This window comes from Pan troglodytes, chromosome 13 (assembly GCF_028858775.2).
Source record: "Pan troglodytes isolate AG18354 chromosome 13, NHGRI_mPanTro3-v2.0_pri, whole genome shotgun sequence".
Lineage (NCBI taxonomy): Eukaryota > Metazoa > Chordata > Mammalia > Primates > Hominidae > Pan > Pan troglodytes.
In genome coordinates, this window is record NC_072411.2 from 45,523,314 (window position 1) to 45,547,389 (window position 24,076).

The window sequence follows — 24,076 nt, forward strand, 5'->3', positions numbered from 1 at the left end:
GATATACATCTGATGCAATTCTGATCATTATCATCACTACATAAGGTAACATTGTTCCACATTTATCAAATCAGACCTCCTGCCATTTCTGTTTGGGTAGACATGGCATAAATTTTAAATTAAGGTGTATAAAATAAAAGATTTCTATATATTTTTTTAAAATTATTATTAGGAGAAGTGGTAGTAGTAACCCACACCATGCATTCACCAGGGAGATTTATACTACCAGTACATTTATTGCTATCAAGTTGCAATTAATAAACATTCATGCAGTTGGAGAATTGGGTATGCAATGCGTTAAAAGTGTGAGAAAATGTACTGTCTCAACAGGCGATTCCTAGGGCTCTTCCTATTCAATATGAACATGACTCTTTAATGAGAGCTAGTATTAATGTAAGCTTAATTTAATTTTTATATACTTATTCCAAGTTTCTTAAATTATTCATATCCTCTTTCTGTTTAGACGCATCAGTATTGTGAGGTTTAATTGTTAGCTCCCAAAGCCTAAGGACTATCTCTATTTAACTCACTTTTCAGCTAATCTAGTGAAAGCTGTAAATTATGATGATGATGGGGGGAATGATGAAGAGGAGGAAGGGAGGGGAGGACTGTAATCTACTTGAGTATATATAAAGCACTGTGATATTGTACATCATAGTATTTAATCCTTGCAACATGGCACCAAGATCTTTTTATCCTTATTATGCAGATGAGGAGACTGGGCTCCAGGGAAGTTAAGTCACACACTTGCTAAGTGGTAGACCCAGGACTCAAAATTAGATCTCTTAATGTGCAAGCCTGTGTGCTTTCCACCATACATCTTGCTCTGATACTATTCAATTATTAAACATTTTTATTGGTCACCGCTACATACTAGGCTTGATGACAGACAGTGTAGGAACCACCATTAAACTCCAAACTAGAACGTGAAGACCCACCTCACCCCACCTTCAGCCTCACCGCCAGTTTGCATTCCAACAACATTTTATTTCTTGTGGCCATGAAATGAGAAAAGAAATATTTTTGCCAAACCATCACATGACTCAGAGAAATTCTCAGCTGGCCATTGACTTGCAATGGAGCAATAAATTTCCATTTTCCTTTGCAAGGGCCCACCCGTGCTCCATGTTTCTGTCCCCCTCTGCTTTCCTTAGCCATTGCATTCCCCAGCACTTGTTCGTGTTTTCACACTAACGTTCACAGGTGGCCTTTTCTTTTTTCTGCTGTGCCAGAGTGCAAACAGCTAAACTTTCTTTCTGATGACTAAGTGAAGGAAATATTTCCTGGTGGATATTTCCTAACTGAACTGCTTGACAAAAATGGGGAGGGAGTCAGATCCTGCCAGAATATTTCTCTTTTACTCTTGGTTCTGCTTTGACAGTTTGGAGGATTAAGGGACAACAATGACAGTAGTTCTTGTTATTAGCCATGTCTTACCGTGTCTTTCTCACCATTCACAGTGTCCCTGTTGGAATAAATGCTGATGACTACATCTGTTGTGTTATTTAAAGTAGATCTCTAAGTCAAAATGAGGATGTGTGCGCACTGCCTCGTTTTGAGTTTGCTTAATGTTTCCAGCCATATTTTAGAAATAAATCCCAAATGCTTTTTTGCTAAGTGCATTTTCCTTTCGATTTTAAACCTATGTGTATTTTAAAGGTCATTTAATCTGTGCATTTCCAATTCCTCCAGTCTTAAATCATCACTGTGTTATTTTATGTAAGAGGTACTTAATGTCTCAAGAAGTTTTTGGAGGCCTTTAAAACCCAAAGACTTTTCTTTTCCAAGACCAGAAGTTCCATTTTGTCAAGAGTAAACAAGCCTGAAGAAGACCAAAATCTCAGCCCGTTCAATAGTCCAAAAGTTCAAGTTTCAGAGGGGTTGGAATTTGGCGAAATGAATTTTCCCATCCATAGCTCAATCCTCTATATTCCCTCCTAGCTTAGGCTGAAACACATGGAAATTATATCCAGCAGGCACTCTTCTCAGTGACATCTGCATCTGTAGGGGTGTCCTGGCATTCAGCAACAAAATCCTCTTCCCCCAGGGAAAAGGAAGACTCAAAACCCCAAATAGTAATAATCCATTACAGATTTCAGGTTACCAAAAGTTAAAGAAATGGATAAAAGCAAAACACTTAGCATTGCTACATGTCAAAAGGAAGGCTACTGTAATCACCCCCCACCCTTGAGGCATGTATTTTTCAGGTTATTATGCATAATTATGCATACAAATTTAAATATATTTCCATATTATATTCAAAACTGCCCAATTCTTAAAAAAATGTAGGATAAAACAAAATTAATTGATGGCAATTACTGCATTTAGATTTAAATCTAAAATTCCTGGTTACTGGAAGAATTGGGCCAGTAGTGGGCACCTCGAACAACAGAACTGTCTCTTCTGGAACATTCTTCTGGATTTAGGAACAGTGTTTCTCTAAAATTAAATGTGAGATTAGAGAGGCATAAAGAGGTGCTGACAGAAAACCAGAAATGGTGATTAAGAAATTTGGATTGAACCTTTATTTCTTACTACGTGGCCTTAACCAAATGACTTAAACAATTTGGGCGTCTTTTTCTTCATCTGAAAAGCTAGGCGCATTCACTCCATGCTCTCTCAAGTTCCCTCCAGATTTAATATTTCATGTTTCTGAGACTCCAACATGAACTGTGCCCAAGAATGGGGTTATCTGACGGTCAACAACAGAAAAAAGCTTGGCAATTTGATTACAATTAACTCATTTAGGAAAGAAGTAAAATATTTGGGATAACACTGCAGTTTTGGCAGTAAGTAAATCTCCCATCACAATTTTTAAATGGAAGGAAGAGTTAATCCAAAAGGGTGGCTGGAAGCAGAAAGTAGTTCCATTTGTCACCCACATGGTGACCACCGTCACCATACAGCACCCAGAGGGATTTCAAAATGGACAACACATAAAACAACCTATATCCAGACCACATCAAGTGTCAGAATGATGTGGATCTTTGTGGGGCTTTTCCTAGTTTTCTCTCCTTCTTTAGAAATGTATGTTATGAATTATGATTATTGCAATAGAGCCAAGTATTCACCGGGCTCCAGCTAGATCTTTGTTTAGTGAGCATAAGCTCCTTGCCAGCTGCAAACTGCAGCTGTCTGTCAGCATTTGTGAGGACAAACCACCCCACTATCCCTGATCACTTAGCCGTAGACGACATACTGTATCCTCAGATCTGCTCAGAGCACCCCTTGCATTTTTCAATACACTTCCTGTGGGGGAGGGCATCAGTGCTTCGCACGCACATTTTGGAGCAAATAGCTTAAATCTTATGTCAAAATGATGCTTTTAATAGAGGGTTCTGTCCCAACAAAACTATTCTGTGAGAGACTCACTGACTCTGGCCTGACATTTCCGGATATTCGATGTCCTGAAAAAGGCAAGGGAGGCTACCACTCTGACAACCAACTGTTCCTCAAGACACAGTGGGCCCTACAGAGGGTGCCAAGAGCATGGGCCCCAGGCCAGGAACCTGTCTTACAGCTGGGGAATGTGGGGGTAAGAAGGCCATGGCAAAGGGGTGAAGCCAGAGGAAGGGCATAGCCCAGGGTGCCCAGAGCAGCCATCCTCCTGGGCCATAGCTTACAGCCAGAGACAAGACCCAAAGGAATCCTTATTTCAGGAGAAATCGTTGTCTAGAACATTCAAGTAAACTTGGAACTCTGCAGTTTTAGAGGGGCTTTGAGGGATGATACATTTTTCTCGACTCTCATTTGCCAGCCTCCTATGCAATTTATTTTCCTTTAAATTGCAAGGCATGCTCAGAATGGGAGAGAAACTGGCAGCACCACACCAGATTTAATTAAAGCATTGTTGGAGTTAACCAAGAGTCTCCCCTGTTTTTATCAAAAGTGACTCATGTGGGTGAGAAAAATCATTTTTAGAGGGGTGCCAATTTCAGGAATACCTTGAGAATTACCCTTGGAATTTAGGAATACTCTGCTTTTTCCAGGCACTTGTATACAGTAAACTTGGGGCTTCTTAAAGGATAAAAACTATTGCTGAAGTTTCTTTGGGCTCTGGGGTACTTCTGAAACACTCCAAGAAGCCTGAGCTATGGTCCCCTAGTACTTGTGGAAAAGACTTCTTTGAAACATGTTTAATAATAATATTTTCAAGTAAAAAAAATAAATCTGGAATTCTTCCTACTCACGGGGGTATTGTGAGAATGCTCTTTGTTATGTAAGAGTACTGTTTCAGTAAGAACCGTGTCCCCTTGGGAAGAAAGGCACAATGCAAATTCAAATTAATAATAAAACTGTACAATATGTAGCATATGCCCAAAGTTGGCTTAAGTCACATAATGAAGAAAACATTCTAAGGTTTGGGAAAAGACTCAGCCCTATGCATATGTGTGTGTGGAGCTGTATGTGTTTATGGGCAGGAGAGCACTGACCCAACATAAACACTTTCTTTCCCACAACTTAAACATATACACAATACTTAAAATAGTTTCTTTCAGGAGTAGAAACCGCGAGAGTCACAGGGTCATTAAACAATAGCAAAGCTCTGTTAGTCCATGATCTTTCCTTATTCAAGAGGATTATAAAATAAAAACAAAGATTCTGCAAGGAATCAATATTTTGCAAACACATAGCAACTAACAGTACAAGAGTATTTGGATTGCTAAGTACCTTCACTTCTATGTTGCTGTTTGCTGCTTCATTGTGAAACCTTTTTGCTGGATGTGTTACATGCGATGAGCTTGGGTGTTATAATAAACAGAGAGGAAGGCTGCAATAATGTATTTCAGTTAGGAAGAAGCACTTGAAAGAAATTGCTTTTGCTATACACATGATGTGAGCCAATCAATAGTGGTTTAGTCTGACAAGCCCTGTCAATATCCATTGTCACAGTTCAGAAAGTCGTTAATGGATAGTTCTTCAAAACCCAATGATTTTAACACATGTTCAAAGTCTTGAAATACACTCTACCTGGCAGAAATTAATCACAGGTAACTCTTGGGAAAGTATACAAGCATTTTTTTAATGAGAGCCAAATCATTTACACACACACACATGCTCGCACACACACGCACTCGCGCACACACACACTCGCGCACACACACACACATATACAGCAGCTAAGGGTCTAATCTAATAACAACAGATGCATAGTGAATGCTCAGTAAATGTTGAAAAAGTGAGAGACACTGGGATGGAGGCTGAGAAGGGTCCTTTTTATACACCTGTTCTGTAAACTTAATGATTATTACAGTGGTGATGATGATGCAGGATGCCTATCATATTTTAATTATTAATCATATTTTAATCATTAATATTAATCTATTAAGATTAATAATTGCTTCTGTTAACTACATATGTATTCTACATTAGACATTGAGCTGGATGTTTTTCCTATATCAGAACATTTAACATACACAAAAATCCTTGGCATGGATATTATTATCCCCATCTAACAGATGATATAATACAGGCACAAAAAACTGGCATAGCTTGAATAAGATACAACGTTAAGTGACAGAGTTGGAATTCAAAATCCAAAGCCTATATTATTGAAAAGAGAAAGAATGGGTAGGAGAGAAAGGAACACACTTGAAAAGAAAAAAAGGAAGAAAGAAAGAAAAAAGAAAGAAATGGCATTAGCAATTGGAAGGAAGCACATCAATGGTTCTTATCTGCTTTTCCCCAAGTCCTGATCCTGAACTCTTACACTCAGTTCCTGTGAAGCAACCAGGAACAAAACAAGCCTCTGAGCTCTGGGATTGTGCATAGAGAAGAATGGGATTTCCCGGTTTGGCTGAAAGAAGAACTAAGGAGTTTGCAGAAGTAAATGTATTCACTTACACTGTTGTGGGCTAAGTGTGTGTCTGAAAAAGATTGTGTGAGGGCAGGGGTAAAACTGAAAGACACAGCTAGGTTGCTAGCCATTTTTGCCTGAAAGGAACCCCCAATTCCCACCTACATCTCTCCTTCTGTGTTCATTGTTGTCTTGCTGCATAGAGCAATCTGGAGCATGGTGAGTGATTTGTCTTCTGCCCAGTATGCATCCTTGCAGCAGAACTCAATTCATGTCCATGGTGGTTACAGTTCTGTCCTACCCAGATGTATTCTTCAACTGTTCTTATTGGCAATCCAGAGAGTATTCAGCCACCAGCTCCACTGTTGTCCCATGATTCACTCATCTTACCTAAGATGACTCTTTTTCTCTCTCAGCCGTACAATGATACACACCACATGGATAGTTTCAGTAATCAGTTCATGTAAAGCAGATGATTTAAGACCTTAGGTTGCAAGTACTTGAGTATGGTGAGGCAAGGGGGTGGGGGACATTACCAACTCTCTATGTCCTTAGACACGGTGACAGCATTGCCACACAGATGGACAGGCAGGGCTTTAGGGCAGGGAATCAGACATCACCTGAGTTGTGGTTCTGCCACTGATTTGCTACTTGGCTTAACTTCTCTGAACCTCAGATTTCTAATCTGTAAAATGGATAATAATGGAACCTACCATATTGATAAGGATTAAATGAGATCAATGTGCTTAGTAAATTCCTTATTATATAGCAAATAACTTCAAAATATTAGTCATTATTATAAATATGACATTAGAATAATCTGATTGTCTAGCAAAAGTGGAAATTAAGACTATTTTAGAAGAATTATGTATAACTTATAATCTAAGAAACGTTTTCCCACTTCTTAACTATTGATTATTTGGCTTTAAGACATTTCTCAAACTACCTGCACATGTCATATATGTTTTTCTGTCCTGGCTGAAAATTTTGTTTGGAAAATTAAGGATACATTATAGCATATTCTTTACTAAAGATACATTGTAACACACACAGTCCAGGAATTTAGAGATTTAAAAAAGAAGCCTCAAAGTTACTATATGTTACTCCCCTCTATACCTGCTGAGAATGTATCTTTACAGGCATTTTTACAAATGTGCAAACAAATACGTACATATGATATACAGTGGTAGCTCTCACTATGTATGTATACATGGAAAGAGTATTTAAATGCCACTCAACTGAAATACTGCTAATGATGGTTCAGAATCTGAGTCCATACATCAGTACTGAAATATCCAATATTCTTATATATGCATGTGTTTTATTCTCCAACTTGACTTACTTTTTTGCGGAAATCTAAGTGTTAATTTCGTAGAAGGCAGAGGCTATTACCTCTCTGGTGGAATTACCACGCCTACAACTCTTTTTTGGGGTTTTTTTTTTTCTCTTTTATGGACTGATGTTCACATTTATATTTAAGGCTCTTCTCATTTGATTTGGCTGTGGCCTGTTTTCTATCACTAGAAGAGAACCCATTCCTGTATTTAATATACAATCTTTCCTCATGGAAAACATATTTCTGCTTCACAGTGCCCTTTGTGTGGATTGATGCCCTATGATATTTTCTTCTTTTTTTTTAGTAATTCAGCTTTCAATATCAGCTACTGCCTTAGCTCAATAACCACTTACTTTATTAGCAAATTTATCAAAGTTTTGAACAGCTCTCAAGTGACAAAGTTTTACTGACACTATATCAAGTCATAAGAAGCCCAGTTAAAATATATAGTCAATAGAAGAATGTCTAAATGATCTGAATCTTTACATTTTACACTGTATCTCATTTTGTTTTAAGGAAAAAAAAATGTCATTGTGTTTCTCTACATACAAGATAGGTTTTGCTGTTTAGGTGTATTTTCCCTCTTTTTATTGTTTTTCTGAAAATGTAGTATTTTCATAACCTGTGACGCAAAAAAAAAAAAAGTCATTAAACTCTGACTTATAAAAAGAAACCAGATAAATCTATAGTGGAAGGGAAATTAAACATTGTGATGGTATACTTAATATTTGCAGTATGGGATTGAAGTTATCAATCATCATTATTACCATTAAAAGTACTCACTATGAAACCCAAAGCTATGCTAAGTGCTATAACAAAAAGAGTTTAAACAAAACACCCTGCCTTACACTATAGAAATACATTATCAATGTAGATACATCTAAGATGTATTACGAGCAAAATAAAAATACTAAGTCTATACATGAAAAGACAGTGAAGAATTTACATCATAGACAAATGCATTAGAAGTAGAAGACATGGATACATAAATTCCTGAGAAAAGTAGCCATGAAATTTTCCTATGGCTGAATTGACAGTAGATGCCAGCTGTTGATTGATATCAAAAATGCAAAAATGTGGTTAGATTTAACTACTTAAAGTTGATAATGCAGTCTAAAAGTAAACATTTTCATTGTATGAATTTTCACTTCTCCTTAAATGGGTAGATAGCATGAATATTAATCATTGAATAGATGATGAGTACACACCCTTCTGTTATGAATCTAATTGTCTATTTTATATTTCCACAATGTCTAAGTGGGAATTAAGTGGTTAAAACCAAGCACTGCAGTTAAAGTGCCCAGCATTCCCTCTTTCAATTATTTCCAGATTTAATCATGATTTGTGTTTTGAGCAAGTCACTTAAAGTTTCAATAACTTAGTTTTTCAGGCTGCAAGTTGGGGTTTGAAATTATGACTTCTATTTACACTGAGCAAGTGAAAAAAAGAGATATTAAATGACCAACAGTACATTAAGCCCAAACTTACCCTTTCTGCCCACTCTGACATAGGGAGTTATGTGCAAAGTTCTGGGAGCTCTGAAACCACAGGCTGGGGAAGGCAAAGCAGTATTTATTACAGCCCCATGAATTAGCACAAGCGTGAATGCCCTGGAAAGGAATCAACAGGAGGCTGGAAAGAAATGTAATAAACTTGATTTCTTTTTTTCAATCAATTTGGGATAAGGTGCTCTTATTTATGTAATTTGGAAAGTAGTTAAGCAGGGTAATTCCAATACAAGAAGTTTGTGTTGGAAAATGTGAGTGGAGATAATTCAGTACTTTGTTATGTAATCCCTATGATGGTGTGAGAAGAGTTTTGGAACCTCTGGGGATTAAGAGCCTGACATAACCTTATTTTGTCTTTTTTTTTTTTCTTTGATTTCGTGCGCTGAATACTGCAGTGTGGTAAGATGATGGCACTAAAGCTACTGTTGCCAGCTTTGCCCTTGATGTCCTTTTGGAATTGAATTGAAATGTTTAGAGCTCTTAGCTGCTAACAAAACTATCTACCTACACTGATGTTGATCTCAGTGTCAAACCTCACTGATAAAGTGAGAACAAGTAGCGTAGAAAGCTGTGTGTAATAGCTTTTCTGAAGTATAATGACTCCACTTTCCTTTAGCAACATTTCTGAAATGTTGGCTGTCCCAGCACTTCCAAATTTCAAAAAAAAAAATAATAACAACATGTAATCGTAACATGGGAATACCGCGAGAACAGCAGTTTGGCAGGAAAAGAAGGTATTTCAAAATAAGGTCCCCAGAAAGAGATGTTCTGGCAGATGCACAATTTTGGATCATATTATCCAAACCGTTGAATTCTGGAAGATTTGGGGGTTTTCTTTTGTGGTTCCCCTACCCTAAATCGGAGTAGATATTCATCGTCCATCCAGAGGGCATTGTTTCCCCTTCCTGTTACTAAAGTGAGAAAATAAGTATACTAAGGGCACCCATTACAGTAAGCATTCGTAGCTCTAGAGGTGATTTTTAATAGCACAATAGCTGTGTCAGGTATAAAACTTGTGTTGGGCTAATGCCTATTCTCATATGTAATACTATTAACTGAAGATCATCTTAGAAAGCCCACTATCCTAACATCTTAGAAAGCCCAGAATTCTAACTCCCCTCTGGTGAGAGCAGTTTTAGCACCAATTAAGTCTCTCAACTGGTTAAGAATGGTATTTAAAGCTAATGCCTTTGGCCTGTGTGTTGAGATTTGAATTGCCTATTGTTATTGAAAATTCTCAGTCTTTGAAAAGCATTCTATTTGTTCAGGCTTGACAGAAAAGATCTCCAATGGGAAAAGCAGAGGAAAACATAAAGGAAATATAAGTAAATTCTAGAATACCTGGAAAGGTAGTACATTTCAGGTTAAGGTTAATGTTTATGGAGGTAAAAATACCTAGGATTAAGAGTGATTGCTCTAGTCTCTTATGCAAATCAGATTAAATATTTCAGAGTTTAAACCCATATCTCTTTTGGCTCTATTTATTTTCAAATAAAAACTCAAAGTGGGAATGGAAAAAAAACTACTCGTTGGCTTAACATAAATCTTTAAACTGCAGGAAGCTTCACCCTCAAAAAGTAGTTGAATCTCTGAGGGAAAAGAAAAGGCTGAATTCTATTTTTCATAAATGATGGATTATTGTACCACACTGTGTATTTTCCAGTAAAGTGTCCTTTTATTTGCACTGTGTGATTACAAGTTTCTAAAAGTATGTGTGGGGTCACTTGGGTGCTGTGGGAAAATGGAAGGAACACTGTTCTGTTAAAATCAGTAGTGAAATCAGAAGCAAACTATGTCCCGATTATCATAGGCATGTGTTTAAATTTTGCTTTCCTTAATTGGTTATGTTGTATTTACTTAAAATGAACAATTTGGCAAGTTTTTCTCCCTTGACAACAGAAAAGCGTAAACTGTTTTATAAGTTTGGCTGTTAAAATCAGATTTGTAAACCACGATATTCAAAGACTTTTACTGCTGTTTACAGGGTCCCAGTGATGGACCTTGCTTTATATCCATGCACTTCTTAACATTTTTATTTTGTATTTACAGTGCTTTTGAGTTATTTGGTTAATAAAAAGTATGCTATATATTATAGTCATCTATTGACTTCAACCTCTACATAACTCTTCTTAGAACAAAATGAGTGGAATGAATGATGGCACAGGCCTTGTAATTTGACTTGTCATCTGAGGACAATTATTTACGGCATCAGGAAATGGAAGTTGACGTTCTAGTCTGTCTCCAGGAAAGTAATCCTTAGAGCCAACTTTGGAGAGTTTGGCTACGTTAAAAACTGTCTAATCATGTCCAAGACTCTGCTAGTTTCTCAGTATGTATGAGAAGGAAACAAGATAAAGCATTTAAAAACATATTTTCATTTTCTTTGAAAAACCAATGCACCTTACACGCATTTCTCACATGTGGAGCCAGATGGTGGTATTGAAGACAATATGATATACATATATATCTCTCTAATTAAGAATACTATCACCAGAATACCTAGGGGAGTTTCAAAAAGATATAACTCACACCGTAATTATTTTCATAATCTAGCATTTATACGTCATGTGTGTATATTTTAATTTGCAAAGTACTTTCTAATGGCATCGTTTTTACTAGTTCCAAATGGAAGAAAAAAAAATACCGTGCTTGGCCCTGCATTTCTTGGTATTCTATCATGGGAAATGGCAAGGTTTTTGAGGTGAGACCAGAAATCGAAAATATTACTTTTGTAACCTGTGAAAACTTAGATTGATTATTCTGTGTCATTCCAAAGATGGACTTGAAACCAAAATTGCCCTGAGGCAGAGTTATTCTGAAGGATGTTAAGTGTTTCTTCAGTCTCCAACACTAGAATACAGACCTGTGGGACTTTGACTACAGCTGTCAGTTGAAGCAGATCATACATGACTGGTGGTCACTGCAATGACTGGACCTAGAAGGAAAGTTGTTAGGATAGCACATAAACACACTTTGTTAAGATGCTCAGAATGACTCTTCCAACTATACAATTTTGAATTTGTTAATGGCTGATATTCAAGGTCTTGTAAAAGCAATTTTTGTTTGCTTGGGTTCTCAGGGCACTTGATATTTCTCCAAAATGACCTGAGGTCAATCCCTCCTCTTAGATCCTTTAATCTCTTATATTTCCATTTGACTCCTTACTGTGCTGCATTATAATTACACAGGCCAGTCAGGCGGCCATGGTGGCTCAGACCTGTAATTCCAGCACTTTGGGAGGATGAGGCAGGAGGATCACTTGAGGCCAGGAGTTCAAGACCATCCTGGCCAACCTGGTGAAACCCCACCTCTATTAAAAATACAAAAATTAGGCCAGGCGTGGTAGCTCACACCTGTAATCCCAGCACTTTGGGAGGCTGGGGGTGGGGTGGATCACTTGAGGTCAGAAGTTCAAGACCAGCCTGGCCAACATAGTAAAACCCCATCTCTACTAAAAACACAAAAATTAGCTGGGCATGGTGGTGTTCACCTGTACTCCCAGCTACTCAGGAGGCTGAGGCATGAGAATTGCTTGAACCCAGGAGGCAATGGTTGCAGTGAGCCGAGATCACACCACTGCACTCCAGCGTGGGCAACAGAGAGAGACTCCATCTCAAAAAAAAAAAAAAAAAAATTAGCCAGGCTTAGTGGCGCATGCCTGTAATCCCAGCTACTCGGGAGGCTGAGGCACGAGAATCACTTCAATTTGGGAAGTGGAAGTTGCAATGAGCTGAGATTGTGCCATTGCAACCCAGCCTAAGTGACAGGGTAATGATTATCTCAAAAATAAATGAATAAATAATAAAAATAAAAATAAATAATTACACAGGCCATATACATGTTATCCACAACAATTAAACCCAGCACTGCCATGTATATAGTAGGTGGTCAATTTGTGTTTATTTTTTATTATCTTCCAGCATTGTCCAACATGAAACATACATATAATGTAAAATCTTCTGGTAGCCACATTTTAAAAAGCAAAAAGAAACAATTTAAATAATAAGATATTTTATTTAGCAGAAAATATCCAAAAATTATCATTTCAACATATGGCTCAAACTGCATGTCAAGTGTTCAATAGCCCCAAGTGACTAGTGGCTAGTACATTGGATAGCACAAGTCTAAAGCAGTGCTTTTCAAACTACTGAGATACACAGAGACAATCATACTTGTATAACACACTGGTGGAAACTGCTCATAGCCAAAGAATATACAGTACAACTGCCACAAGGACTCAGGCTGTCTTGGTCCTGCCTAAATTACCCTAAGAGCTGAGGGCATCTGTTAACTCTCAGACCTATAGTACCCATTTTTTAAAGTTTACTTTAATTTTTTAAAAAAATTTTAATTTCCAGGATACATGTGCAGAGTGTACAGGTTTGTTACATAGGTATACATGTGCCATGGTGGTTTGCTGCAACTATTAACCCGTCATCTAGGTTTCAAGCCCCACATGCATTAGGTATTTGTCCTAATGCTCTCCCTCCCCTTGCCCCCACCCCCTGAAAGGCCCTGGTGTGTGGTGGTGTCCTCCCTGTGTCCATTCTTAAGAGCCCAATAGCTGGGAAGCTGTCTACCTTTTTCACATGATAGTCACTGTACTTTTATTATCAATTCATTTAAAAAATAGATAGCTCATGACAAATACATAGATAGATGGTAGATATGTATGAGATTGTGTATATATACATACACACATATGCTATAGATATATAGACATTTATTTTTCTTTTCAGAGTTCTTTTACATTTTCTCAATGTATAGATAGACCTTCCACCGATAAATGAGAACTTCAGATGGCCCTATAATTTTTCCAATCAGTTTAAGGCAATGATCATCAACAGGAAGTAATTCTGTACCCCAACCTCCACCCTCATGGACCTATGGCAAAGTCTGGAGGCATTTTTTTTTATTGTCATAATTAAGGAGGGCATTCTGCTGGCATATTGTGGGTAGACACCACGGATGCTGTTCCATATCCTACACAGAGGACAGGCCTCTACAACAAAGAATTGTCTACCCTAATATGTCAATAGTACAAAATTTGGGAAGCAATACTTTAAAGTAATATAAAGTATTACAGATTTTCAGGTGGCAAGAATTGTCTCAATTTAGTAATTTACAGTACCTAGTCCTATGTGATAATCCAAACTTTAATTGAAAAATAAAATTCCACCCTTCTCCCAGCTAGGAGATAAGCAGGATATTTTTCTTTTTCTGTCATTCTCAGTCTTGAACTTCACCTTAATTCCCCATTTTGCTAATTCAAGTTTGAGCCTGCTTTGTAGTCAAAGGCAGGGAAAGGAGGATGCAAAAATTCCCTTACTTTGCCAGTTATAGAGAGGTTTCTCACTCCCTGGACCAGGTAGATTTTCAAAAGCATATCTATATTTATTAAAAAGAATACCTAATAAAGTATCCCAAACCCTCTCATTATGTCAACAACTGAATGAAGGCAGTGGCGCGTTCAGTTAAAATATATATCTTATCTACAGACACAACAAATTACTATCTGTGATTAATAATAAGACACCTTGGGCCAGGCACAGTGGCTCACACCTGTAATCCTGGCACTTTGGGAGGCTGAGGTGAGCAGATCACTTGAGCCCAGGAGTTCGAGACCAGCCTGAGCAATGAAGTGAGATCCCATTTCTACCAAAAAAAAAAAACAAAACAACAACAACAAAAAAACAAACTTTAGTCATGTGTAGCCAGTAGTCCCAGCTACTTGGGAGGCTGGGGTGGGAGGATCATATGAGCCTGAGAGGTTGAGGCTGCAGTGAGCTATGATCACACCACTACACTCCAGCCTGGGTGACAGAGCAAGACTCTGTCTAAAAATAAGAGGAGGAGGAGGAAGAAGACATCTTGGCTGTGTTTAGACTATGCTTAATGAAAACCCAGACCTTATGTATTATATTCATCCCCGAATTCACAGCTTTTAGCATGGAGCCTGATTACTAGACATTCAGCAAATATTTGTTCAGGAGTGAATTTTACACACACCTGACTTTGAAGATAAATCTGAGAATAGGAAACTGAGGAGAGGGGACTAATGAAGACATGGAAAAAGTTTGAGGCAAATTATGTTTCTGAATTTCACATAGAACTGGTAGTAATTATACATCAATAAGGAGAGTAAGAAATACCTGCTTCAGAAAAATAAATCACTTCAGGTTAATATAGAAAAGAAGATTGACAAGTTTATTCAAGCAAGCAGGACCTCCAGAAATGTCTGCATTAGCTAGGGATGGTATATAATCATATTTAATTGAAATCAGCAATGCTAAAGAGTTGTCTCCTGTAGTTTAGATGAATTTTTCTTTACTCTGACCATAATTTTGTGCATAAATACATGGAATTATCCATGTAAAGATTATGTTAAATATAAGGAAATGAAAGTGAAAATAAATTGTGAATATATGGAACTAATCCCATTCTCATTGTACATTCATGCTGCAACAACAGGACTAATACTTTCATGTGGGCAAATTTTACTCACATGGCTTGTTGTAGACAGAAGAGCCTGAGCTATTAATTCAGGTAGTTGTTTCATAACTACTGTTTTCTATTCAGATTTGCATAAAGTAATAATCATAAAGGAGAAATTTACCGAAAGCCTCTGATTTTTTTAAATCTTCAGTGTTCAGACTGCATCACAGTGCTTCCGATACAAGCGACAAAAATCGAGTTAAAAGCAGATTAAAGAAGTTTATTACCCGAAGACCTTCCCTGAAAACTCTGCAAGAAAAAGGACTTATTAAAGGTACAGGTCATTTTATACTTGTACTATAACTGTGATAAATGAATGTGCCTCTGTGTTCATAGCTAATCAGCTCTAAAGGAATATTAGAATATTTTATTCTTCTTAGGTTGCTTATTAAATTTTCTACTCTGTAACAGAGAAAAGAAAAATAGTTGTCCAGGAAACAGATCCTGAGAAAATAAAGGAGGTATCTTGGGGCCATTGAACAATATACCTAGTTTTGCCCGCAGAGGATCTGTGTTCTGCACTAGGAACAGAGAAAGGATATCCTAGTGTCCTGTTAGAATGATACCATGTCCTCCTGTGTCTGGGTGGTTCCAGTTCACAGCTGGGTTTTAGTAAGTGTGAACCAGCACACTTACCAACCCAGCCCTTTTCACTATCAGAAATGTCCTGATTTGGATAAAAGGTTATCTGATCATCCTAGTCATAGTCTGAAGTAAGTGCTAGGAAGAAAGTCTAAGACAAACTAGTGTCATGAAAATGTATGGATATTGAGAGCTGGCAGTCTAAAAACTCAATCCAAACTGAAATAACTAGGTAGTTTTACAAATATATGCAGAGGGCAGAATAGATGATTGTAAGAATAGATGATGGCCACCAAGCATGGTCTCTGGCATTAGACTAATTAGATCACCAGTCACTCATTTTGACATTGATCAAGTTATGATCTTCTCTGTGCCTCAGCTTTCTCATTTGTTAAATGGGGATACTTATATACATCATTGAGAGGAATAAATGACATAGCCTATGTAAAGCATTCAACAGAGTTTCTGGAACAAAAGTAAATATTCTAGGAATGCCCACTGCTTATTAATATAATTATTCATTGTTGTTATCACTGTTAGTGTGTCAAATGAAAGGATGAATGGATAGATAGAACCAGTGATTAGTATATTTCTATAACTGGAAATTATCTTACAGAATATACAGACTAAATTGATTCTTTTTAAAAACAAGAAAACATGAAGTTCATTATTCTCTGTATTTTTCAAATTTTCTAGCTTATGTGTACATTTTGAAAATTAAATGTAAGAAAGAATTTGAAATTGGGCGAAAAGAAACTCCTAACCCTCAGAAGAAAGCTGAAAGGCTAAACTTTATAGAAATCGAGAGGTGATTTAATAAGCAATCATTTCTCATGAAGAGGGCAAAGCAGATCCTAATTTCAGCATTACTTAAAAAGATTAGCATTTAAATAATTTACAACAACTGTTCAATCTATCAGTTTCCGTCCATTTTGAAACAGGTGAACGGATCTGAAAAATTAGCTAGCACTTTGAACCAATTGTAGAAGGTGAAATTTCATGAAGCAAAAGCATACACATTACTAATAGAATAGAAAATTCTTAGGATTTAAGGGTAAAACGAGGACCCTGCTTTAAATCAGAGTTGCCTCAGACTTTTACTCTCTGATGCATAATACTTTTCTGAATTGTAGACAGTAATTGACCCTCTACAGATTCAACTTCACTAAGTAGTATTACTAGTACCTTCAGTTCTGCCTTAGAATTCATCCTATAGATGATCATTTTCTTGGAAAAGATTCAGTTGCAGGTTAACTGCCATCTTGAAAAATATAAAACCAGCTAAGCAACCAATAATCCTAACTTTACATAACGTCTGAGTTTTTCACGACTGGGACAAAATAAAAGGGGTTTTAATTCAGTGGCAGAGTCTGGCTCCACATGAAATGCTGAAGGATTAATTACTACAGTGCTCTAGAATTGGTCTCAGAAAGCATTAGGAAAGCTGGATGCCTAATGCAGTTTTCATACCGAAGCAATGGAACCGCTAAACACACTCTGATTCATGCATTTCTTATCTTAGAGCTCCATTAAATTTTCACCATAACTGACCAATGAGTCAGTATTCATTAGTAGGGCTATGGAAAATCTATGTAAAATTCTGATTTGATAAGCTTCCATTGTTGTCTTCAGTAGAATTTTTTTCCACGTACAGATCAAGTTATGCAAATATAGTCACTTCTTGGGCTTGTTTCAGTTTTAGCTATGAACTTTTTTTAAGGCTTTTACTAAGTTTTTGGGTTTCTTTTTTCCCAACTCGGTAAAAGGCATTAAACCAATTTTTAAAAATACCTGGCTAGTCACACGTAGTACTTTAATCCATTTTTTTCTTACATTTAAAGCAAAGACTTAGAAAACAATAAAATCAGTATTTTTAATCAGTTAAGAAAAATTACATACAATTAATGATTAATGGTTAAATGGTTAGTTTTTGCAAGCAAAATGACTTAACTCTTTCAAAGGGAAGAATTATTTAGAAAGAGGAATAATGGCTTTAGAATTGTTCTGCAGCTCACTTGGCCAGATAATCTATATCATACTTTATAAACTGTCTAATCTTCCAGATCGGCACAAAAGGCCTCTATTACCAAGGTTCAGGAAAGCTGTGCTTGGCAGTTTGGGCCTTAACAATTGTGCTTCCTGAAACCTGGGAGGGATTCTGCAGGGACATGTCAGTTTTCTTTTTGTTTTTGTTTTTGTTTTTGTTTTTGTTTTGTGATGGAGTCTCGCTCTGTCGCCCAGGCTGGAGTGCAGTGGCGCAATCTCGGCTCACTGCAAGCTCTGCCTCCTGGGTTCACACCATTCTCCTGCCTCAGCCTCCTGAGTAGCTGGGACTACAGGTGCCCGCCACCACGCCCGGCTAATATTTTGTATTTTTAGTAGAGATGGGGTTTCACCGTGTTAGCCAGGATGGTCTCGATCTCCTGACCTCATGATCCACCCGCCTCAGCCTCCCAAAGTGACGGGATTACAGGCATGAGCCACCGCGCCCGGCAGGCCATGTCAATTTTCAAAGTGTTTATTCTTTCACGTAATTCACCAGTAGGTTGAGGAGGCTGGGCTTTGAATTCAACCAGCCTTTATTGAGCACCACGATGGGGGCAGGAAGGGCTAATATTTTATTGACTGTATAACGCCCATCAGAGTCACGTCCACAAAGCACTTAATGTGAAAAGAGATTTACCCCAATATCACACAATCTAAACTCAATCACAAGCCCTTTCTTCAAAACCTGTTTTATATGTGGTTTCATTAGCTAGAACCTAGACTTGGAAACAGTCCCTTGATGTTGCTGTATTTTCTTATTTATTTATTTATTTGTTTGTTTATTTTTTTGAGACAGAGGCTTGCTCTGTCGCCCAGGCTGGAGTGTAGTGGCATGATCTTAGCTCACTGCAACCTCTGTGTCCCAGGTTCTAGTGATTCTCATGCTTCAGCTCCTGAGTAGCTGGGATTACAGGCATGCACCACCATGCCCCACTGATTTTTTGTTTGTTTGTTTTTTAGTAGAGATGGGGTTTTGCCATGTTGGCCAGGCTGGTCTTGAACTCCTGGCCTCAAATGATCTGCCTGCCTTGGCCTCCCAAAGCGCTGGAATTACAGGCATGAGCAACCGCACCTGGCCCATATTTTCTAATTTCTTTAATATGACTAAAGAGAAGTACATATTATGATATCAAATAAAGCGGGCCAGAAAAAAATTCTGAATGATTGCTCAATGAAAAGAAATCTTAATAGCTCAGGTGGGTGTAGCAAACATTGTACCATTGCAGTGGTAGCTTTGGAAAAGTTCTCCAAGGGCATTCAAGTTTGCCAAGGAATGGTGAGCCCTTTTTAAATATATGAGTTTATTAACATTGAGCATCTCATTGGGAACAAAACTTGAATCCATTTAACATATAAATTATAGGCAAAAGCGTCCATTTTTGGGTGGTAGGAGTGTTTATAAATCTCCTTGGCCTGCTTTTGGAACTGAAGTAACAGCTCTTTAGTTTTAGCCAGATTGCCTTATGTAATCTTTCAAATAACAGTATTGACATCCAAGTTTAGGTAATACAGTTTTTAGAGAAGATAACCATTGTTTGGCTTTTTAGGAGCAATTAGTATTGCCCTTATGTCAAAATAATAGCATCAGAGAGGATTTAGAAATGTTTAGTGTTTAGAAAGTAGTTTCATTCATCCTAATAAGGACAAAACCATACTGGATGGCATTAGTAGAAACTGAAATTAGTATCATACTACTTATTTTTGAATCAGTATATTATAAAACCTGCTTGAAGAATAAATAGCACACCTCAGGGATTTATGATAAGGAGAAGTGCTTTCCAGCCTCATCTTACTTTTGCTCCCTAAAAGGTACCACTTTGAAAAGTTTCTATTTATAGTTCTGGTGATTTGGTCCATACCTACATCCTTCTTACTTAGGGTAAAAGTTGGTTTGTTTTTTTGTTAATGTCCTTCTTATCTTCAGTGTTGTAATATCTTACTTTATCAGTCTTAGACAGTACTTTAGGTTTCTACTGCAATAGGCGTGAATTTTACTCAACTACACCAAGCCTCATCTTAGCTTTTTTTATTATTATTATTTTTATTTTTTGGAGATGGATTCTCACTCTGTCACCCAGGCTGGAGTGCTGTGGCATGATCTCAGCTCACTGCAACTCCTGCCTCCCAGGTTCAAGCAATTCTCCTGCCTCAGCTTCCTGAGTAGCTGGGACTATAGGTGCACACCACCACATCCGGCTAATTTTTTGTATTTTAGTAGAGATGGGGTTTCACCATGTTGCCCAGCCTGGTCTTGAACTCCTGAGCTAAGGCGATCCGCCCGCTTTGGCCTCCCAAAGTGCTAGGATTATAGGTGTGAGCCACCGCGCCTGGCCCTGCTTGGTTCTTCTCCTCGCCAGATACTTACAGTCAAATGCAGCTCATCCCACAGTCTCCATTAGCTTTCTCCACAACTTGCAAGATGCCTACATCTCTACTTATGTTTCGTTAACCCTAGAAAATTGAGCGCTAAGCCTCCATTGGTAAGATGAAGAATTTACAGCCATCTTCTCCTCTCATCTCCTCTGCCTCTTCTCTTCTACTTCTATGTCGTACAAACTTATTTTATTTTACTTGTTTTTATAAGTATGGCTTATTTATAGGTAAATTTTAAAAGTTAAAAAAAAAATGGCTGAGCATGGTTGGCTCATGCCTGTAGTCCAAACATTTTGGGAGGCCAAAGGGAGAGGACTGCCTGAGGTCAGGGTTCAAGATGAGCCTGGGCACGATAACGAGACCCTGTCTCTCTACAAAAAGTGAAAAAAGTTAGCCAGGCGTGGTGATGCATGTCTACAGTCCCAGCTACACAGGAGACTGAGATGGAAGGATTGCTTGAGCCCAAGAAGTCAAGGCTGCAGTGAGCTATGATCACATCACTGCACTCCAGCCTGGGTGACAGAGTGAGACTCCCTTTCTTAAAAATCAATCATCCGGGCGTGGTGGCTCACGCCTGTAATCCCAGCACTTTGGGAGGCAGAGGCGGGCAGATCACGAGGTCAGGAGATCAAGACCATCCTGGCTAACATAGTGGAACCCCGTCTCTTCTAAAAAATACAAAAAAATTAGCTAGCCGTGGTGGCGGGCACCTGTATTCCCAGCTACTCGGGAGGCTGAAGCACGAGAATGGCGTGAACCCCTGAGGCGGAGCTTGCAGTGAGCCGAGAATACGCCACTGCACTCCAGCCTGGGCGACAGAGCGAGACTCTGTCTCAAAAAAAAAAACAAAAAAAAACATCAATTAATCAATCTATCAACATTCATACTATTATGCTTACATAAGATTGTTTACTGTAGCACCACATAGACTTCCTTTCCTGTACTTATAATATCACAACTCCCGTGACTCTCAAAGGGTAAGGTCCCTGATTATTGTGGAAAAACTCTCCTTTTACATTTGAGGGATATATTAACAGTTTTATGCTGTTTCACGTTACCTCCATGGCTTTTTCATATTTTGGACTAAATGGTGAAAAAAACAATAATCAGCTTTATTTTAGTCATGTAAATACTATCAAATCTTTGGCCAAGTTATATGCCAGATTGGATGAACATATCCATGGGTGGCATGCTGTGAATTATGGGCCACTCCAGTTATACTGTTCTTGCTTTCAAACCTTATGCTCTATCATTTGCTTATAATCACGCTTTTAGTCTGATTCATTTTTCCATTTTGAATTTCCTGCACAGTGTTCTTCCCCTACCCAGAGTTTCATTTTTTTCTTGCATTCTGGGCCCTTATGTCATTATGTGCTTTCATTCTCTCAAACTGTCTGTGTATTCTAGTCTGCCACTCCTTGCTTTTTTCCCCTGAATATCTTCTTCTAAAGCACTTTCAGCCTCTTTCTCCAATTTGCACTGGTTGCTCTCCAGCTGATTGCCCTGTGATTTCCTTCCACTGCTCCTCTGTGTTGGATCCACTGTCTTCGGCATCCCATGCCTTCCCTTCTATTACTCTTTAACAGTTTCCATGAACCCATTTGGAAAGCATGAGTCCTCAACGGTCTAAAAAATACCTTCAGTATGCCCACACACTCGATCAGTAGCTTAGTTGGGTATAAAATTCCATTGCCTGTCCAACACTGAGTTGCAGATTCCGCTCTTAAAATTGTTTTGCTTGTACCATTGTTACTTTGAATTTCTCTCTCTCAGAATCATTGGGGGATTTTGGTCTTTATTTTGAGATTCTGGAATCAAGATAATGTATATAGTGGACAGGATTTTTAAATTTTATTCTGCTTGGCCCTTAATTTTAAGAATTATGATTCTTTCTTCAGTGCTGGATTTTTTTATATTTTTGTTATTACATTGATACATTCCTCCCACCTGTTTTCTCTGTTTCCTATTCTGAGGTCTTTTTTATGTGATCATTAGATCATCTGAATTGATGGTTTCATTCAGTGTTATCTTTTCTCAAATTTTGAAAGAATTCTGTTTTGTTCCCCAATATTTATATTATTTTAACTTTAGCAATCATGTTTTCAATTTTCTAGATTTGTTTCCCATTCTTCTTTTTTTGCACATCTCATTTCTCACATACCATGAAAACAAAAACTGTGTTGACCACTCTACTCCTATACAATAGTGAGGATGGCACATAGAACTCAATAAATATTCGGTAATTGAATAAATGGGAAAAGTAGATATTCTTTAAAAGCTATCTGAGGACATAGATTAGAATTTGTTGTTGTTTTGGAGTCTTGTTTTTATTTTTTATTTTAAATTGTTCTCTTCTGGTCTTTAAATGGTCAATTTCATCTGTGGTCCTTTTCTTTCCTTTATTTGATTCATTCTATTTCTATCAAATTAGTGACTTTGCCCAAATGTCTGATGGGCAATAGTTGTCCACTCTTATTAAAGAATGAGTCTCTGTAGAGAATGACTAGAGCTCTGAAAACATGGGTAGACCTGGCCAATGATATGGTTTTGCCTTAGGGTGGTCTGCTGGTGCATCCCACACTAATCCCATACCTCAAATATCATATATTTTCAAAGGATACAGAATGCTTTATATTCTCTTGATAAACTGAATCAATCTTACTGCTGATAGTCCATTTTTCAGCTCCATTTTACAATTAAGAAAAATGAGGAGAAAATATCTCAGATTATTTGAAAGTATAGCAGCTTTGAAATTTGACCAAGCCAGGCTTGAAGCCAGATTCTTTGATTTACCAGCTATTAACTTAATATCTGGTTATTGACTTTCTTCTTTATGAAATTTACATTGAAAGTTTAAATGAAATGATATAGGCGAAAATGGTGCTCAGCTTATCTTGGCCATCCCACAACTGTTTTCTCCCTTTCTTTTTTGTTTCTTCCTTTCTTCTTTCCTTCATTTCATCTTGCCTTTCTTATTTTTATCTTTCTTTCCTTTCTCCCTTTTCCTCTTCTTTATTTAGGTGCACAGAGTAAATTATGACCAAGATGGCCCTAGGAAACCATTCTGTTAAGTATTTGTTTAAAGCTCGAGAAATCATTCAAGGCAAGCATCTAGGAAAGGCAGCAGTAATTGACTTACTTCAAGAAACATACACTGATAACTTGGGCTTGGCTTATATTTCTCTTTTTGGTAATTTTAATCATGATGCTCTTTATACATAAATGGGCATGAGCTCATTTTTCTTTTCTAACTACACTCACTTATATAGTGTCATGCAACTGCTGGAACATTTAAGTAATTACCCACACAGACATAAGTGATTGTTTAAGGTGTCTGCCATAAAAGAAAATAATGTCTTTGAAAAATTATAGTTCTTTTAAAAATATGTCAATTATGTTGAGAAACAAAAAAAAGATTTGCCATTCAAATTGCAAATACAAGCTATCAGCCCTAGACTTAACAGTCATGTTTATGAATAGCAAAATCATTGAGTTAAGAGAAAAGTGTTTTTTAAATAATTTGTTAGAACTGATATATGACAGAGTAACATAATTGTCACACTGTTAATTTAAGCAAAATATATATGAGCAACACTGTAATATAGCTTTGGGTAGAGACATGCTCCAACTCTGCCACTTTATCAGTGTTAGTCTGAGAATAATTATACTTGAATTTACATACTAGGGCATGGGTCTATCATTGCTTGGGTCTGAAATACTCTGACAACTTCCACAATATGCACTAATGTGCTTAAAAATATCTTGTAAATCTTCTTTTTTAAAAAACTTCTTTATGGTTCAAAATTGAACTGTGATCTTTACGTGTGAGCTGTGTCATGATTTAATATTAGCCAAAATTAATAGCCAACCTTAAGCTTCTTTATCTTGGCCTACAAGCTTCCTGGTTCCTTTGCATTTATAGTTCCCAGGCAGTTTCTG

The 24,076-nt window shown here is 37.5% G+C and overlaps 1 protein-coding gene and 1 long non-coding RNA gene across 7 annotated transcripts in view; one reads left to right on the forward strand and one right to left on the reverse strand.

Annotated features, from left to right (window-relative positions):
* Positions 1-8,668, reverse strand: part of LOC129143410 (uncharacterized) — a 186,475-nt gene extending 177,807 nt beyond the window's left edge. The window contains exon 1 of the long non-coding RNA XR_008546788.2: positions 8,622-8,668. This is a non-coding gene — a long non-coding RNA (uncharacterized LOC129143410). The remainder of the gene's footprint in view (positions 1-8,621) is intronic.
* The window catches only part of ARHGAP15 (Rho GTPase activating protein 15), a 638,999-nt gene that overhangs the window by 342,547 nt on the left and 272,376 nt on the right, over positions 1-24,076 (forward strand). For 5 of the 6 annotated variants that reach the window (XM_001157299.6, XM_063790436.1, XM_016949756.3 and 2 more), the window contains one exon: positions 15,288-15,410. The exons of the other annotated variant lie outside the window; for it this stretch is intronic. In XM_001157299.6, the coding sequence (XP_001157299.1) occupies positions 15,288-15,410 (123 nt within the window). The remainder of the gene's footprint in view (positions 1-15,287; positions 15,411-24,076) is intronic. 6 annotated transcript variants of the gene reach the window in all.